The 19,747-nt window shown below is 45.1% G+C and overlaps 1 protein-coding gene across 6 annotated transcripts in view; it reads right to left on the bottom strand.

Moving 5' to 3' along the window:
• Window positions 1-19,747, bottom strand: part of LOC109891903 (zinc finger protein 646) — a 31,820-nt gene that overhangs the window by 2,968 nt on the left and 9,105 nt on the right. For 3 of the 6 annotated variants that reach the window (XM_031827244.1, XM_031827243.1, XM_031827246.1), the window contains exons 2-5: window positions 11,497-14,283; window positions 10,893-10,967; window positions 9,586-10,704; window positions 7,564-8,471 (exon numbers count right to left, since the gene is read on the bottom strand). In XM_031827244.1, coding sequence (XP_031683104.1) covers window positions 7,564-8,471; window positions 9,586-10,704; window positions 10,893-10,967; window positions 11,497-14,087 — 4,693 coding nt within the window. In that variant the 5' untranslated portion in view covers window positions 14,088-14,283. Of the gene's footprint in view, window positions 1-857; window positions 6,557-7,563; window positions 8,472-9,585; window positions 10,705-10,892; window positions 10,968-11,496; window positions 14,284-19,747 lie in introns of those variants that run through there. The other 3 variants (XM_031827247.1, XM_031827248.1, XM_031827245.1) reach the window with 3 other exon arrangements.

Below are 19,747 nucleotides of genomic sequence, written 5' to 3' on the forward strand. Positions count from 1 at the left end.
TTACTTAACATCAACAATATGGTCGGACTAGCTACATTATACATACTGATAAGATTGTAATTGTCAAAAACAGATTTGCTGTCAAAGGTAAAGGGTCAGTGGTGAAACGTCACAACTTGGTAGCAAAAATGTCTCTCGAGTTTCCTTCTTGTAATTCCGACATTGACAGTCCTTCAAGTGAAACTAAAAGCTTCTGATAAGGGTGACAGCATGTAAACGTTGCATTAGAAACAGCTTCAGCCATGGGGGGAAAAAGTCATTCTTCAACAATTGAAAGTGCATTCCGTAACATTTCCACATGGACATAGATCTTGATATGTCACGGTAGTAATAAATTAATACTATTAATCGAGACAAAAATAAAAAGAACTCTCAGAGTGGCACGTCCTGGCCACCCTCAGTGTATACAAAATGCGTCTTCTTGATTCAATATTGAATGTAGTTTTCTGAAGTTGAAATATTGTCTCTACAAAATAATATTTTGGACTTAATAATATTCTTCAAAATCAGAGAGGGAGTCAAAATATTACTGAAATGTTAAAGACGGCACATTTAACAATAAATTGTTTATTTCGGGCAATTCACATGAGCCTTTTCAATATGTCAATCAAACCATTGGGCAAATCAAATGGGCCTTCCCTACGCTGATGGTGTACTGAGCCTTGAGTCAAATGAAGAGGCTACATGTGTTGTAAATGTCACTTTCCCACTGTACACTGCAGGTATATATGGGTTTATTATGCATTTCCACTAGCTACCAGTATTTAATATGGTTGTTTACATAGTTTAACTGTACCTTGAATTTGGTAGAATAAACTGATGCCTCAATTTGGTAACAAATGTATAGCTACAGCTAATTATATTCAACACGGATGGACCTTTATTAAGCACAAACTATCATGCATATATAAAAGACGAAATGTACATGAAAACAAAACAAATACGGCATAAGTCAGAGTTACATGTGTAGGATTAAGGGTGAGAGATTTGTATCTTCAATATCTGGGTTAGTTTCATCTTCATGGTGACAAATACACACAAATTGGGAGAGTCATATTGCAATGTTGATTCTACAGCCCTTAGGACAATTTACTCAAAAAACTCATTTTCTTTGGTTTCTCCCAGTACTTGAGTGTTCCCAAACAAAAATATTTGATTTATTTAGTTATTTGGAGCAGCCACTTGTTAGTTTAGCATGCTAATCCAAGAGTCCACAGGAATCAATTGAACGTCCAAAAACACACTTAACCACCATGCAGAAACTCCATTCCAACGTGTATTATGACCATATCACTCTTGAACAATGTATTATAAACAGAAATGCTTCTGTGGTTGGTAGACATTGGCATCAGCTCAGATTCCATATGGACACTGGCGTTAGCGTGCTAAGCTAACTAGCAGCAAATATGCACTCTCAAACTTGTCTGGGTTGATTAAAAAGCTACGTGGAACAATGAAGTTGGTCTAAATATCACTGGAAAAACTAAAGAAATCAGTTTTGGGAGGATATTCTTCTTCCTCCAAGGATGAAAGAACTCCAAACCTATTTGGCTGGTTATAAAATAAAAGGTATATTTTCAACAACCACATTGTAAACTTGATATCATTTAGTGATTTGTATGTGTTGCATAAAACTCAATATTCTAGCATCAAGATAATGGAATTCATTCAAACATTGCACCTTAAAGATTACATATAGATGCATTAGTGTCCATTTTTTAAATGTATTGTTTGGACTAACATGAGCAAATGAGGAGGATTAGCCCTAGAGGTCTAATCCTCCAGGGCTGTGTTTATACAGGCAGCATTATTCTGATCTTTTTGTTCACTAATTAGATCAGCTCTGAATAAGATCTGATGTGAAAAGATCTGATGTGATTGGTCAAAAGAACAATTAGTCAAAAAAAATATCAGCATTGGGCTGCCTGTGTGTACACAGTTTAGGTGTATGATATGAGGGCACCCGCCTTTCTAGAGGCAACATTATCAAACTTCATCCTCAGTCTGCATCATTTGCTTAAAGATCTGCAATTGTATACACCCTTCCTTAAATTCCAACAGGTCAATTATTTGGCCCCTCAACTAGACACATTAATTTGACCAATTCACTGAAGTGAAAATGTTCAAGCCAAGTCTTTAACAAGGTTGAGTTAACGAAGTTGATTTCGCCTTCATCACAGATTAAAAATTGCCTGTGTGAAAACGTGTTGAATATTAAAACACGTAACACTTTCAAAAGTACATTAAAAGTGAGGAGTGAAAGGACAATGGATTCACAACAATGTTCTTCACTAGTTTTCCAGCTATTTATTTTCAAATACTCAGCATTAGGGGTTATAATATGGACAGGTTTTGTTAAGAAATTAATTATCAAAACAGCTTATAAAACTGTATAGTAAGCATTACATATATGTATGAAACAAAAAGTTAGAACTGAAAATTATTCATTATAGTTGTTCAAACCAATCCTTTCTAATCTATCCATAATGATGGTTGGAAGTGTCCACTTTTAACCAATTCTGGAGAAAACGCAAAAGTTCCATTAAAATATAGTTAGTTGTCCTGTGGTCTAGTTATCACATTGCTCTTAAAAATCACTTCACTGCCACTTTATATTTCACTTACTAGCACCAGCTCTCCCAGTAAAAGGTGTTCACACAGAGCTTTGAATAGTCCAAACGCAATTAAATAAAAAGAAATACTAATAAATACAAGGGTTACAATAAGGTAAAACAAAATCTTAAGAGAATGAGGTCTGAATGCACAAACAATTCAAAGTCGTCCCCTTTGAGTGTGAGTTTTTTGTGAAACAGAAGGAAGTCCAGTCTGACTTGAGGGGAGACGGTCACAACATCACTTGTAAAAGGCAAACATTTCAGAAATATTTCCTTCGTCTTCATACTGCAATCAAAACACACATTATACAAGTTCCCTGTTTATTGTACAAGGGACTGACTATTATTATTTTTTAAACCATAACAAATTGAGACAACATGGAGGAGTACTTGTCACAAGTGTTCTTTGGGAGTCCTTCATACTCGCCTCCATGCCAATTCTACATACAGGATGAGTAGTCAGGGGTAAGTGTAAGGAAAGGGCTGGTAACAACAATTCTACATACAGGATGAGTAGTCAGGGGTAAGTGTAAGGAAAGGGGCTGGTAACAACAATTCTACATACAGGATGAGTAGTCAGGGGTAAGTGTAAGGAAAGGGGCTGGTAACAACAATTCTACATACAGGATGAGTAGTCAGGGGTAAGTGTAAGGAAAGGGCTGGTAACAACAATTCTACATACAGGATGAGTAGTCAGGGGTAAGTGTAAGGAAAGGGGCTGGTAACAACAATTCTACATACAGGATGAGTAGTCAGGGGTAAGTGTAAGGAAAGGGCTGGTAACAACAATTCTACATACAGGATGAGTAGTCAGGGGTAAGTGTAAGGAAAGGGGCTGGTAACAACAATTCTACATACAGGATGAGTAGTCAGGGGTAAGTGTAAGGAAAGGGGCTGGTAACAACAATTCTACATACAGGATGAGTAGTCAGGGGTAAGTGTAAGGAAAGGGCTGGTAACAACAATTCTACATACAGGATGAGTAGTCAGGGGTAAGTGTAAGGAAAGGGGCTGGTAACAACAATTCTACATACAGGATGAGTAGTCAGGGGTAAGTGTAAGGAAAGGGGCTGGTAACAACAATTCTACATACAGGATGAGTAGTCAGGGGTAAGTGTAAGGAAAGGGGCTGGTAACAACAATTCTACATACAGGATGAGTAGTCAGGGGTAAGTGTAAGGAAAGGGGCTGGTAACAACAATTCTACATACAGGATGAGTAGTCAGGGGTAAGTGTAAGGAAAGGGGCTGGTAACAACAATTCTACATACAGGATGAGTAGTCAGGGGTAAGTGTAAGGAAAAGGGCTGGTAACAACAATTCTACATACAGGATGAGTAGTCAGGGGTAAGTGTAAGGAAAGGGGCTGGTAACAACAATTCTACATACAGGATGAGTAGTCAGGGGTAAGTGTAAGGAAAGGGCTGGTAACAACAATTCTACATACAGGATGAGTAGTCAGGGGTAAGTGTAAGGAAAGGGGCTGGTAACAACAATTCTACATACAGGATGAGTAGTCAGGGGTAAGTGTAAGGAAAGGGCTGGTAACAACAATTCTACATACAGGATGAGTAGTCAGGGGTAAGTGTAAGGAAAGGGGCTGGTAACAACAATTCTACATACAGGATGAGTAGTCAGGGGTAAGTGTAAGGAAAGGGGCTGGTAACAACAATTCTACATACAGGATGAGTAGTCAGGGGTAAGTGTAAGGAAAGGGCTGGTAACAACAATTCTACATACAGGATGAGTAGTCAGGGGTAAGTGTAAGGAAAGGGGCTGGTAACAACAATTCTACATACAGGATGAGTAGTCAGGGGTAAGTGTAAGGAAAGGGCTGGTAACAACAATTCTACATACAGGATGAGTAGTCAGGGGTAAGTGTAAGGAAAGGGGCTGGTAACAACAATTCTACATACAGGATGAGTAGTCAGGGGTAAGTGTAAGGAAAGGGGCTGGTAACAACAATTCTACATACAGGATGAGTAGTCAGGGGTAAGTGTAAGGAAAGGGCTGGTAACAACAATTCTACATACAGGATGAGTAGTCAGGGGTAAGTGTAAGGAAAGGGGCTGGTAACAACAATTCTACATACAGGATGAGTAGTCAGGGGTAAGTGTAAGGAAAGGGCTGGTAACAACAATTCTACATACAGGATGAGTAGTCAGGGGTAAGTGTAAGGAAAGGGCTGGTAACAACAATTCTACATACAGGATGAGTAGTCAGGGGTAAGTGTAAGGAAAGGGCTGGTAACAACAATTCTACATACAGGATGAGTAGTCAGGGGTAAGTGTAAGGAAAGGGCTGGTAACAACAATTCTACATACAGGATGAGTAGTCAGGGGTAAGTGTAAGGAAAGGGCTGGTAACAACAATTCTACATACAGGATGAGTAGTCAGGGGTAAGTGTAAGGAAAGGGCTGGTAACAACAATTCTACATACAGGATGAGTAGTCAGGGGTAAGTGTAAGGAAAGGGCTGGTAACAACAATTCTACATACAGGATGAGTAGTCAGGGGTAAGTGTAAGGAAAGGGCTGGTAACAACAATTCTACATACAGGATGAGTAGTCAGGGGTAAGTGTAAGGAAAGGGCTGGTAACAACAATTCTACATACAGGATGAGTAGTCAGGGGTAAGTGTAAGGAAAGGGCTGGTAACAACAATTCTACATACAGGATGAGTAGTCAGGGGTAAGTGTAAGGAAAGGGCTGGTAACAACAATTCTACATACAGGATGAGTAGTCAGGGGTAAGTGTAAGGAAAGGGGCTGGTAACAACAATTCTACATACAGGATGAGTAGTCAGGGGTAAGTGTAAGGAAAGGGCTGGTAACAACAATTCTACATACAGGATGAGTAGTCAGGGGTAAGTGTAAGGAAAGGGGCTGGTAACAACAATTCTACATACAGGATGAGTAGTCAGGGGTAAGTGTAAGGAAAGGGGCTGGTAACAACAATTCTACATACAGGATGAGTAGTCAGGGGTAAGTGTAAGGAAAGGGGCTGGTAACAACAATTCTACATACAGGATGAGTAGTCAGGGGTAAGTGTAAGGAAAGGGCTGGTAACAACAATTCTACATACAGGATGAGTAGTCAGGGGTAAGTGTAAGGAAAGGGGCTGGTAACAACAATTCTACATACAGGATGAGTAGTCAGGGGTAAGTGTAAGGAAAGGGGCTGGTAACAACAATTCTACATACAGGATGAGTAGTCAGGGGTAAGTGTAAGGAAAGGGGCTGGTAACAACAATTCTACATACAGGATGAGTAGTCAGGGGTAAGTGTAAGGAAAGGGCTGGTAACAACAATTCTACATACAGGATGAGTAGTCAGGGGTAAGTGTAAGGAAAGGGCTGGTAACAACAATTCTACATACAGGATGAGTAGTCAGGGGTAAGTGTAAGGAAAGGGGCTGGTAACAACAATTCTACATACAGGATGAGTAGTCAGGGGTAAGTGTAAGGAAAGGGCTGGTAACAACAATTCTACATACAGGATGAGTAGTCAGGGGTAAGTGTAAGGAAAGGGGCTGGTAACAACAATTCTACATACAGGATGAGTAGTCAGGGGTAAGTGTAAGGAAAGGGGCTGGTAACAACACAGCTCCTAAAGTGTTAATATAAATAAATACATTCTACAATGATCTGTTTTATAAAAGTTGAACTGTAAATAATACAGTCAGAAGTACGATTACGATACAGGATAAAATCATAATGCCGGCATGGGCCTAACAATATACATTTTTCTTATTTTTTTTATTTTTTAAAACAACTTATTGTCTATACATGTTAACTCGTTAGGCGCAGTGTTGAAAATATGGGTGCCCAGAAACATTTTTTTTTTTTTAAAAGAGGAAAACACAAATGTGATGCCAGAAAGAAGCAACCGATAAAGAGCATTGCTGTCATCTGCAGAAAAATAAGGTTTGAAGCTCATCTTCGTGCTGCAAGAAACACACAAGTTAGAAAACGATTAGAACCTCACAAGAGAGCAATACACCCTCAGGTCAGTTCTATATTACAGAAATGTGACATCTCCAACCACTACATTCACCATTAAAACTACATTTTTACAATGTTAAAGTACATCTCAACTATTTGTTCCAACATATTGCTAACTTCAGAGATACTGTTTGAAATACATGTTCTTACTGGTTAAGATGTTTTGTATAACATGACAAAGGCCGCATGCAAAGGCTTTATCCAAAAATCAACAGATACGGAATGGGATGTCATGATGTGCAATGCATTCAAACTGCAAAGATGCCACACAAAAAAACCTTAACATTGGTCAAATTCATCAATGTGGTTGACTTGGTGAGCGTCACGCCACACTCTTGGCATGGCATCAGGATGTTGTTCCTATTGTGACCCGTTTGTTATGACTTCATTGACACTGAGCTTAACGGTCAATAAAACACTGAGAAATCTAGAATCGTCTACTGTGTAACATGCAACGGGGAGCTATGACAACAGTATATAATTAAGGTTTCTAAAGGGCCGAACAGAGAAGTCTAGCACACATCCTACACTGAGTGAGCAGTAATCCATGTGTACCATTACAGGTGAATGGGTTCTTGTCCCATAGCGAAGGCCATCGAGTGAATGCAAGCAAGAGTAGCCATGCTGGTTGGGATGAAGCGGATTGGGGACGCTTTTGCAACCACTGTCTTAACCAGTTTAGAGGTCATCCATGCCAAGTCAGTCCTCTCCCTCTCCCCCCTCCCCTGTCTAAGGTTGCATGCAGGGCCTGTGTGTCTAAAACACATAACCTGCTCTGTGGAAATCTAAAGACATAAACCTCACACTCTACAACAAGAGGGAGATGGTGGTGAATGAGATGGGGACTAAGTTTTGGCACCTCTAAAACCTTGGCATTTCAATGCATCTCACACGAGCACCCCCCCTTCCCCCTCCCCCCATACTTATAGAAATGGGCCCGAGGGCATACCCAAGAAGCTGGCAGCGCCCATGGCCATGGTAGGGGGCGCTGAGCTGCTCCAGTGCACCTTCTGGTGGTGGCGCAGGTTGGACTTGCTGGAGAAGCGCTTGTCGCACTGCTGGCAGGAAAAGGGCTTTTCCTTGGTGTGGATGCGCCTGTGGCAGATGAGCTGGGTGGACACACGGAAGGACTTTCCACAGTCGGGGCACTGGAAACGTTTGGGCTCAGTGTGAATGCGCCGGTGGTTCTTGAGGGACATCAGGTTGGGAAACTCCTTCTGACAGGAGTTACAGAAGTAGGCGCCTGTTTTGTGACTGTTTTTGTGGTTAAGGAGGGAGCTGGCGTGGAGGTAGGTGCGACCGCACTGGTTGCAGATGTGCGACTTGGTCCCCATCGCCCCACGGCTCCTGCTGCCACTGGGGCCTTGGAAGGACAGGGAGTTCATTTTGGGTAGTCCATTGGGGTCCAGTCCTTGGGCCTGCAACAACGTGAGATCCAGGCCGGAGCCCCAGCTAAGGCCTGAGCTCCCGCCCCCGGATGTGCCCCCAGAGGCTCCCCCAGCCCTGGCCTGTGTCTGCTGGGGGGGCCTGGGGGCTTGGCCGTGGGAGATCTCCTGGTGGAGCCGGAAGCTGGCCTGGCTGGGGAAGCTGCGCTGGCAGGGGCCACAAGTGAGCTCCCTCTCCTTTAGGTGGACGCGACGGTGGCTGTTGAGCTGGGAGGAGACACGGAAAGCCTTGCCGCATTCTGGGCAGCGGTGACGCCGTATCTCTGAATGAATGCGCCGGTGGTTCTTGAGGGCCAGGAGGTTGGAATAGGTCTTGAGGCACACGGCACAGTGGTAAATGCCGACGGTGTGGGTGTTTTTGTGGTTGAGAAGGGAGCTGGCATGGGCGTAGGAGCGGCCACACTGGTCACATCTGTGGAGAGACAGAAGAGAAGAAGAAATTAGTAACTGCTTGCGGTCATTTTTCACTAATCTAATTGGCTGGTTACCACTTTTCCATTAGATACAACTTTAATATATTTATATATCCATCTAAAAATAATTTGTACAGGTATATGATCTGGAATCCGGCTTAAAGCTTTGGAGATGACTAAAAGTGGTTTACCATGTCCTGCAAGAAGAAATAGTCAATTTATACACATAATAAAAGGGGAACACATTTTGGTGGAAACAAGGGGAAAAAATATGGACTGTCCTTAATCAAATAATTGAAAACTAATTAGTCTTGGAAGGTATGTGTGGCTCCTTGCACATTTGGATACAACAATTCCATATCACACTTTTCATAGTTATTGAACTTATTCTGGCTTTCACCAACTGTGGTGAAATATGTTGGCTTGGTGCAGATTACCCCCCGCCCAAAATAACTCATTTACAACAAAGCATGTGCAGTGTAGCAAGCTCCAAATACTTACTGTGGATCTAAGTCTAAGGATAGGCCCATGCCCTGTATCAATGTAGTCTTCACTGTAATATCAGCAAAAAAACTAACAAGAACCTTCTCACTTCTATGGTCTTTTACCATTTTAACCAGCCTTTGTGCCATGACTTTGTCAAACAAAGAAGCCCTTTAAACTAGGTTTACACTATCAACAACCTAAAAATGTACAATGTACCTATAAAAAGAGACAGGGAAGCACAAACAAAGGAGCACTACAATTCAAACAAGTACAAGGAACACACAAATCATAAATCTTACTTAGTATACTACGTCAGCTACTTTGAATTGGTATCAATTAATGGCAGTATTCTTTGTAAAAGCAGAAAATGAAACATCCAACTGAACAATCAAATCAATTCTGATGCATAGTAGCCTAGGAAACGAATGTATATCTAACTGAAAGCAAAAGGGGGGACTTATCTGGTCTCCACTAATCAATCTGTCCAAACTTCAGAAATAGCCGAATTCCGGTGCACGTATGGTCCCAAGGAAGCCGGATTGGAGATCATATACCTGTAATAGACATGTAGAAACCTATGATCTTCACTATTTTCACTTCAAGAATCACAAACAGACGAAAACTCACGTGTACCGGCACTCTTCTCCCCCTGTCGTGCTTGCAGTGGCCATCCTCCTGCCCTCCTTGCCTACCTGGTTCTCCCCGCAGCGGTGCCTCGCCAGGCCTGACCTCCCCTGGAAGCTCTTCCCGCAGCTGGTGCAGCCAAAGCGTGTGTGGCCCTCCTCATGGACCTTCTGGTGATTGCGGAGGAATCTGGCTAGCCGGAACGCTTTCCCGCAGTGGTGGCAGATGTGCCTCTTCTTCTGCGTGTGGATGCGCATGTGGTTGCGCAGCGCCATGTAGTTGGAGTACGGCTTGTCGCAGTAGGTGCATGTAAAAGTGCCCGTCTTGTGTGTGTGCTTGTGGTTCAGCAAGCTGCTGGCATGTTTGTAAGAGCAGTTGCAGATGTCACAGCTGTAGGGGCGTTCATCTGGCACAAGGTCAGCCCCATCGATGCTGAGGCTTGAGCTGTTGAGGGAGGCCGAGGACGAAGGGAGCTGCTGAGCAGGGCAGTCATGTGCAGCCAGCTCGTCTGCAGTAGCGAAACCCTCGCAGCACCCATCACACTCGTAATCCATTTGAGCAACAGCTCCTGCAGCCCCCTTGCAGAGCTGTGCAGAGTGGTGGGTGGTCAGCTGTTTTTGGGTACGGAATCCTTTGCCACATTCCTGGCAAGTGTGCTTCTTGAGGGCAAAATGAAGACGCAGATGGTTTTTCATGGCCAGGCGGTTGGGGTAAGTGGAGTTGCAGACATTGCAGTGATACTCGCCAATTTTGTGAAGATTCTTGTGATTGGCCAAGCTGCCTGCATGACGATAGCTCCGTCCGCACTCATCACAGGCGAAGGGTCTTCGTCCCCCTTCTTGTAGATCAAAATTCTGAGCCCTTGAAGTACCAGCCTCTGAGTAGGGTTGCTTGAAGCCTTGTTGTTGTTGTCCATACTTGACTTCCCCCATGCCAGGGTTCTGGGATTTGGACGATTCTCCTCTCATGGCCTGCATGCCAGAGGGTCCTCCTTGATACCTCCCATTGCCTAGTTTTGCGAGCTGGGCGTGAGCCTTTGCTCGGTGTTCTTCATGGAGCCGAAGGTGGTTTTCCAGCTGCTTCTGGATCTTGAAGGCCTTCCCACACTCCTCACACTTGTGCCTGGAAAAGAAAGTGAGGACCAAATTAAAAGATGGGTTAGGAACTGGTAAACACTCCGTACGCCTATTCCACGATCTGCCAGCCATTCAACTCGCTCCTGACATCATGAATGGACAGCCTACTGGCTGAACGGGCACTAGCTACGTTTAGTAATGATGATAAAAGCACATTTGGGTAAGGTTATTTACCATTCAAGTAAAGCCATCGTTTCGGAATCGGGTGCCACTTGGGGACCGCTTCTCCCTGTGCCAGCGGCAGCCTTGCTGTAGCAAGCCAATAAAGGGAAATCACCAGTCAGAAATACATTTTACGTTTAGAATGGATTCAAAGATGTCATGGCCTGGCCATTTCTTGGGTTCCTCAGGGTTGCTTAAGGGGTGTTTTGTTTTTAATTAGCTTTACAGATTGGACTGTAGCACAGAGTAGACTCTTACATTCAATGACAATGTTGTTCGTTTTCCAGCTGTGCCGCTGTACAGTGAGGGAAAAGCGGTGTGTTTTCTTCAACAAAATCGAATGCCTATTTTTTTTTACATCGATGCGGAGGCCCCGATAGGAAAATTGATTATTCTTACTCATCTTACAATAAAAAATAATGCATCTCATTATTTCAGAGAAAATAAAAACCAATCCATGAAGGTACTGTACAATCGTGATTTTTGTGTAAAATGTCCTATTGATGTCAATTCGAAATTTGGATCAAATTCAAGCAATGCAAACAGATCTTATGTTATTAATGGCCCACAAAGACAAACAAGTCTCAATGGGGAAAAGCATCAAACAAAAGCTTACCTTTTTAAATCAAAGTGGGTCCTCTGGTGGTTCTTAAGGGCCAGCAGGTTGTAGTAGCGCTTCTGGCAGACAAGGCATCTGAAGACTCCGGTCTTGTGAGATTTCTTGTGGTTGAGCAGGGAGCAAGGGTGCCTGTAGCCCCTTCCACACTGGTCACATTTGTGGGGTCGATCCTCCGAATCTGGCATCTGCTGTCTACGGTCCTGTCCTCCCATATCACGACTGCCCCCAGGTCCTCCAACTCCGCCGCCACTAACTCCATCTCCGCCAGTCATCCCTTTAGCTCCATTCAATCCTTCTTTGCTCAGCACTCCTCCTCTTCCCTTTCCAGGACACAGGTGAGTGATCAGGTGATGGCGATCAGCAAAGAACATGCCACAGTCAACACAAATGTGATTCCTACCATCACCATCCATTTTGCCATTAGTATTTGTAGGATCGGCCCCCATGCTCTGCGCTGCTGCATCGGACCTTTGTGGCCCATGAATCAGTTGGTGGTTTAACAGATCTTGCTTTCTGGAGAAGCTCTGGCCACAGGTGCTGCAGATAATCCTCCAATCTGCCTCACCGTTAGGAGAAAGCGCTGAAGTCCCAGGCCCTGTGGGATTGTTAGCATGGCTGCGCAGATGGCTCCTCAGGGCCCTGAGGCTGGCATAATGGTTCCCACACACCGAGCACTGGTACACTTCACCATCATCTTCATCTTCTTTATTCATCCTTTTCCCCCCTCCTTGGGCATGGGACTGAGAACCATACTGAGAGCGCTGTCCATTGCTCTCTTTCACATTTCCTCCACCTGAAGGGAGAGCAGCGCCTCCAGGACTGTTGTAGCTACTCATGTTTCCCATGAATCCATTGGACATCCCCTGGTTCTGTCGCCGTTGGGGGCACATGTGAGACTTGATGCCAGAGATGTCCCCATACATTTCTCCACAGTCAGTGCACATATGTCTATCAGCCTGGCGGTGGTTCTGGGGAAGAGGGGAGTGCCCAGAGTTGCTCTGGGCAAGGGAGCCATCAAATCGATCATGGAACTCCAGTGAATCCAAACCACTGCTGTGGCCACCATCAGGTACAAAGTGAGCAGCGTCACCAAGATTTCCAGGGAGGGAGATAGGGGTGGTTGCGCCGCTCCCCTCCTGCACATAACTATTCTGAGAGTCAAGTGTCAGGGGTTCCGAGGAGAGCCAGTCGCCTTCAGTGTTGAGGGATGATTGGTTGGATGTTCTTCCCTTATGGCTGCGGAGGTGGCTATGCAAGGCAGCCAAATGCGGATACTGCTTGCAGCAGATGGTGCACTGGTAGAGGCCAGTCTGGTGGGAGCGCTTGTGGTTGACCAGGCTTCCAGCATGGCGGTAGCTTTTCCCACAATCCTGACACTTGAAACGACGTTCACCATCATCAGAAGAAGATTGCGCTCTCTCTCCAGATGGAGATGGGTTAGAGTTAGAGCCAATCCCATCAGTGTTCAGGATACCATCCTGACCATGGGAGCCTGGGTGGGGGTCATGGGTGAGGTAATGAACTTTGAGACTCTCCAGATCAGGATGCCCAGCCCCACAGTATGCACAAGTGTAAATGGGGTTATTGACAGGAGGGCCAAGCATTGGGTCAAAGGGTCCACGTTTATCATTTGGCAAATGAGGAAGCGGCAGAGGGTCACCCAGGGCAGGTGTGTATGCTGGGGAGCGGACAGCGCTGAGATTGTGCGGCATTATCCCAGGGAAACTACGGGCAAGACCCAGTGAAGAGGAGGCTGCATTATGCAATAGGATGTGTTCCTGGAAGTCACTCTTGTTGGGCAAAGCTACCTGGCACAGGTGGCAGAAGCAGTTAGACGCATCATCGGTTTGGGGAGCAGAGGGACGCTGATCAGTCACAGAATCATGTATGTTGTTGTTAACCATCGATGCTCCAGGAGTCTTAAACTTTGAGTGGGTTCGCTCATGGCCGTTGAGAGCAGCCAGGTTGTTGAACTGCTTGTAACAGACGGTGCACTTGAACGCCCCCTCCTGGTGACATTTCTTGTGATTAACCAGGCTGCCATGGTGGCGGTAGGTCCTATCACACTGATCGCATTTGAATGGGCGATCCCAGGCATCATCAGTTACAGGTGACTTCTTGTGATCATCTGGGTCATGTGACATCACACCATGACCCATTCCACTGTTGTTCAGGTGACTGCGGGCAAAGCCATCAGACAGGTCCTGTGCAAGACCATAGTTCCTCTCATCATGTCCGTCTTCAGCGCCTTCGTCACCGCCGTCTTCCTCTGCCTGGGCACTGCTTGGGGATAGTGTGTGGATACGGAGGTGGTTCTTCAGAGCCACAGCATTGGGCAGGGTTCTGGTGCAGACTGGGCACTGAAAGGAACCCACTTCATGGGATTTCTTATGGTTGGCCAGGCTGCCAGCATGCTTATAGATGCGGCCACATTGCTCACACTCAAACCTGCCATTCTCTTCTTGCTGGTAGTGAGCCTTCATGTGTTCTAACAGACTAGGGGTACTGGGGCAAACCATATCACACTCTTTACAGGGGAAACCCTTGACACGGCTCATATCATGCATTGCCATAGTAGGCGTATACATTTAAGGAAGGGGAAATCAAGTCTCAAGATAATCAACAAAGCAGACAAGGGGAAAAGAGAGAGTCTTAGCTCTTGGATTCTGTGGTGTCAGCCATTTTCTTCCCGGAGCTGAAGAAAGTCTTCTTTCAGCCATTCATTGCCACCTTGTCAGGGCAGCACCGGAAGGATCTGGACACGGAGCAGGCAATGGAAGAGCACTGTTGAAATAGGAAAAACATTTAAAAAAGAGGGCATTTAATCATTTAGAAGAGACTCAAACCAGAAACGACTAGACATACTGTACATCTAGCCATTTGCACAGTCAATGTGGAAAGGTTATCTATTCTATACTGCAAGTAATATGACAAAGAACACCTTCATTGGAATAATAATGGTCTGGCAAAAGCAAACACAGGCTACAAATCCCCCACATCAGACATTCAGACCAATGAATTGTTCCCAACATTGAAACTCTACCTATCAAGGGTGCTGGGCAGGGTAAATCTCGCACACCTACATGTAAGAGCAGGAGCACACACAGGATTTTTTACCGTTCGCCAGCCGAGAGTAATTTGCACTTCTTATCCGTGTCGGCAGACAATCTCTTTGTGTACACAGAGCAAAAACCTCGAAGTCATCAGCCAGAAAGCCTTAAAATACTACAAACCAGAAGAAGGCAGTAGCGTTGTTTGGCAAAGCATGTCTGTGTGTGTGTGTTGCTTAGTTTATGGACTAGATTCCAATGTTAGCTAGCTAGCTGCGCTGATGTTGCTATTTTGTAGAATGCCCTTGTTGATACTAGCCAGATGGCCACAGCTAGATAACTACCTAACAATATGAAACAATTAAATTCACTCTCCATAATCCCATACGGCCAGTGCCAGCCCATAGCCAAATGTTTAGCTAACCAGCGCAACATAGCTAGCTAGCTCAGGACACTGTATTAACCTGGCAGCAAACACAGGAAGCTGTTTCATGGTGATTAAATTAGAATATCAATACTAGCTATACTGGTTAGCTAGCTTGGGGGAAGTATTTAGTGTTGTGTGCATTGCATCTGTGTACTTAACTAGCTACCATCCCATAGCCTACATTGCAAATGAAGTGTGACTGGCTCATCCATGGATGTACAGAGAAATTTCAATTTTTTGCCCTTTTTGTTATCACTCCTGTTGACTCCCCCATGTGGGGGTTCGTGCTCTCTGATTGGCTCAAAATCAAGTCACATTTTATTGGTCACATACAAGTGATTAGCAGATGTTATTGCGGGTCTAGCGAAATGCTTGTGCTTCTAGTTCCGACAGCGGAGCAATATCTAACAAGTAATTCACGACATATACCCAATACACACACATCTATCCGTAATGCGGGGGCGTATGCATTATGGCAAACGAGACATGGTGTGATGAAAGAAACATACAGGAACTCAAATCCTTCTGTTCACCTGATTTAGAATTCCTCACAATCAAATGTAGACCGCATTATCTACCAAGAGAATTCTCTTCGATTATAATCACAGCCGTATATATCCCCCCCCAAGCAGACACATCGATGGCTCTGAACTAACTTTATTTAACTCTTTGCAAACTGGAAACCATTTATCCGGAGGCTGCATTCATTGTAGCTGGGGATTTTAACAAGGCTAATCTGAAAACAAGACTCCCTCAATTTTATCAGCATATCGATTGCGCAACCAGGGGTGGAAAGACCTTGGATCATTGTTACTCTAACTTCCGCGATGCATATAAGGCCCTGCCCCGGCCCCCTTTCGGAAAAGCTGACCACGACTCCATTTTGTTGATCCCTGCCTACAGACAGAAACTAAAACAAGAGGCTCCCACGCTGAGGTCTGTCCAACGCTGGTCCGACCAAGCTGACTCCACACTCCAAGACTGCTTCCATCACGTGGACTGGGATATGTTTCGTATTGCGTCAGATAACAATATTGACGAATACGCTGATTCGGTGTGCAAGTTCATTAGAACGTGCGTTGAAGATGTCGTTCCCATAGCAACGATTAAAACATTCCCTAACCAGAAACCATGGATTGATGGCAGCATTCGCGTGAAACTGAAAGCGCGAACCACTGCTTTTAATCAGGGCAAGGTGTCTGGTAACATGACCGAATACAAACAGTGCAGCTATTCCCTCCGCAAGGCTATCAAACAAGCTAAGCGTCAGTACAGAGACAAAGTAGAATCTCAATTCAACGGCTCAGACACAAGAGGCATGTGGCAGGGTCTACAGTCAATCACGGACTACAGGAAGAAATCCAGCCCAGTCACGGACCAGGATGTCTTGCTCCCAGGCAGACCAAATAAATTTTTTGCACGCTTTGAGGACAATACAGTGCCACTGACACGGCCTGCAACGAAAACATGCGGTCTCTCCTTCACTGCAGCCGAGGTGAGTAAGAAATTTAAACGTGTTAACCCTCGCAAGGCTGCAGGCCCAGACGGCATCCCCAGCCGCGCCCTCAGAGCATGCGCAGACCAGCTGGCCGGTGTGTTTACGGACATATTCAATCAATCCCTATACCAGTCTGCTGTTCCCACATGCTTCAAGAGGGCCACCATTGTTCCTGTTCCCAAGAAAGCTAAGGTAACTGAGCTAAACGACTACCGCCCCGTAGCACTCACTTCCGTCATCATGAAGTGCTTTGAGAGACTAGTCAAGGACCATATCACCTCCACCCTACCTGACACCCTAGATCCACTCCAATTTGCTTACCGCCCAAATAGGTCCACAGACGATGCAATCTCAACCACACTGCCCTAACCCATCTGGACAAGAGGAATACCTATGTGAGAATGCTGTTCATCGACTACAGCTCGGCATTCAACACCATAGTACCCTCCAAGCTCGTCATCAAGCTCGAGACCCTGGGTCTCGACCCCGCCCTGTGCAACTGGGTACTGGACTTCCTGACGGGCCGCCCCCAGGCGGTGAGGGTAGGCAACAACATCTCCTCCCCGCTGATCCTCAACACTGGGGCCCCACAAGGGTGCGTTCTGAGCCCTCTCCTGTACTCCCTGTTCACCCACGACTGCGTGGCCACGCACGCCTCCAACTCAATCATCAAGTTTGCGGACGACACAACAGTGGTAGGCTTGATTACCAACAACGACGAGACGGCCTACAGGGAGGAGGTGAGGGCCCTCGGAGTGTGGTGTCAGGAAAATAACCTCACACTCAACGTCAACAAAACTAAGGAGATGATTGTGGACTTCAGGAAACAGCAGAGGGAACACCCCCCTATCCACATCGATGGAACAGTAGTGGAGAGGGTAGCAAGTTTTAAGTTCCTCGGCATACACATCACAGACAAACTGAATTGGTCCACTCACACAGACAGCATCGTGAAGAAGGCGCAGCAGCGCCTCTTCAACCTCAGGAGGCTGAAGAAATTCGGCTTGTCACCAAAAGCACTCACAAACTACAGAAGCACAATCGAGAGCATCCTGGCGGGCTGTATCACCGCCTGGTACGGCAATTGCTCCGCCCTCAACCGTAAGGCTCTCCAGAGGGTAGTGAGGTCTGCACAACGCATCACCGGGGACGAACTACCTGCCCTCCAGGACACCTACACCACCCGATGTTACAGGAAGGCCATAAAGATCATCAAGGACATCAACCACCCGAGCCACTGCATGGAAAGCTGGGACCGAGAGACTGAAAAACAGCTTCTATCTCAAGGCCATCAGACTGTTAAACAGCCACCACTAACATTGAGTGGCTGCTGCCAACACACTGACACTGACTCAACTCCAGCCACTTTAATCATGGGAATTGATGGGAAATTATGTAAATATATCACTAGCCACTTTAAACAATGCTACCTTATATAATGTTACTTACCCTACATTATTCATCTCATATGCATACGTATATACTGTACTCTATATCATCGACTGTATCCTTATGTAATACATGTATCACTAGCCACTTTAACTATGCCACTTTGTTTACATACTCATCTCATATGTATATACTGTACTCGATACCATCTACTGTATCTTGCCTATGCTGCTCTGTACCATCACTCATTCATATATCCTTATGTACATATTCTTTATCCCCTTACACTGTGTATAAGACAGTAGTTTTGGAATTGTTAGTTAGATTACTTGTTGGTTATTACTGCATTGTCGGAACTAGAAGCACAAACAGTTCCCTACGCTCGCATTAACATCTGCTAACCATGTGTATGTGACAAATCAAATTTGATTTTATTTGAATTTGATTTATTTGATTTGAGTAATGGGTCAGCGGTCAAACGACCTCCACTCATCACTATAAAACGCTCCCTGAAACACTTCAGCGAGCAGGCCTTTTTAATCGACCTGGCCGTGGTATCCTGGAAGGATATTGATCTCATCCAGTCAGTAGAGGATGCCTAAATAGTTTTTTTAAATGCCTTCCTAACCATCTTAAATAAACATGCCCCGTTCAAAAAATTTAGAACCAGGAACAGATATAGCCCTTGGTTCTCCCCAGACCTGACTGCCCTTAACCAACACAAAAACATCCTATGGCGTTCTGCATTAGCATCGAACAGCCCCCGTGATATGCAGCTGTCCAGGGAAGCTAGAAACCATTATACACAGGCAGTTAGAAAAGCCAAGGCTAGCTTTTTCAAGCTGAAATTTGCTTCCTGCAACACCAACTCAAAAAAGTTCTGGGACACTGTAAAGTCCATGGAGAATAAGAATACCTCCTCCCAGCTGCCCACTGCACTGAAGATAAGAAACACTGTCACCACTGATAAATCCACCATAATTGAGAATTTCAATAAGCATTTTTCTACGGCTGGCCATGCTTTCCACCTGGCTACTCCTACCCCGGTCAACAGCACTGCACCCCACACAGCAACTTGCCCAAGCCTTCCCCATTTCTCCTTCTCCCAAATCCATTCAGCTGATGTTCTGAAAGAGCTGCAAAATCTGGACCCCTACAAATCAGCCGGGCTAGACACTCTTGACCCAAACTGCTACAGACCTATATCTATCCTACCATGCCTTTCTAATCTCACCATACCTTCTCTGCTATGCAATCTGGTTTCAGAGCTGGTCATGGGTGCACCTCAGCCACGCTCAAGGTCCTAAACGATATCTTAACCGCCATCGATAAGAAACATTACTGCGCAGCCGTATTCATTGATCTGGCCAAGGCTTTCGACTCTGACAATCACCACATCCTCATCGGCAGACTCGACAGCCTTGGTTTCTCAAATGATTGCCTCGCCTGGTTCACCAACTACTTCTCTGATAGAGTTCAGTGTGTCAAATCGAAGGGTCTGTTGTCCGGACCTCTGGCAGTCTCTATGGGGGTGCCACAGGGTTCAATACTTGGACCGACTCTCTTCTCTGTATACATCAATGAGGCCGCTCTTGCTGCTGGTGAGTCTCTGATCCACCTCTACGCAGACGACACCATTCTGTATACTTCTGGCCCTTCTTTGGACACTGTGTTAACAACCCTCCAGGCAAGCTTCAATGCCATACAACTCTCCTTCCGTGGCCTCCAATTGCTCTTAAATACAAGTACAACTAAATGCATGCTCTTCAACCGATCGCTACCTGCACCTGCCCGCCTGTCCAACATCACTACTCTGGACGGCTCTGACTTAGAATATGTGGACAACTACAAATACCTAGGTGTCTGGTTAGACTGTAAACTCTC

Source organism: Oncorhynchus kisutch, linkage group LG6, assembly GCF_002021735.2.
Source record: "Oncorhynchus kisutch isolate 150728-3 linkage group LG6, Okis_V2, whole genome shotgun sequence".
NCBI classification, from domain to species: Eukaryota; Metazoa; Chordata; class Actinopteri; order Salmoniformes; family Salmonidae; genus Oncorhynchus; species Oncorhynchus kisutch.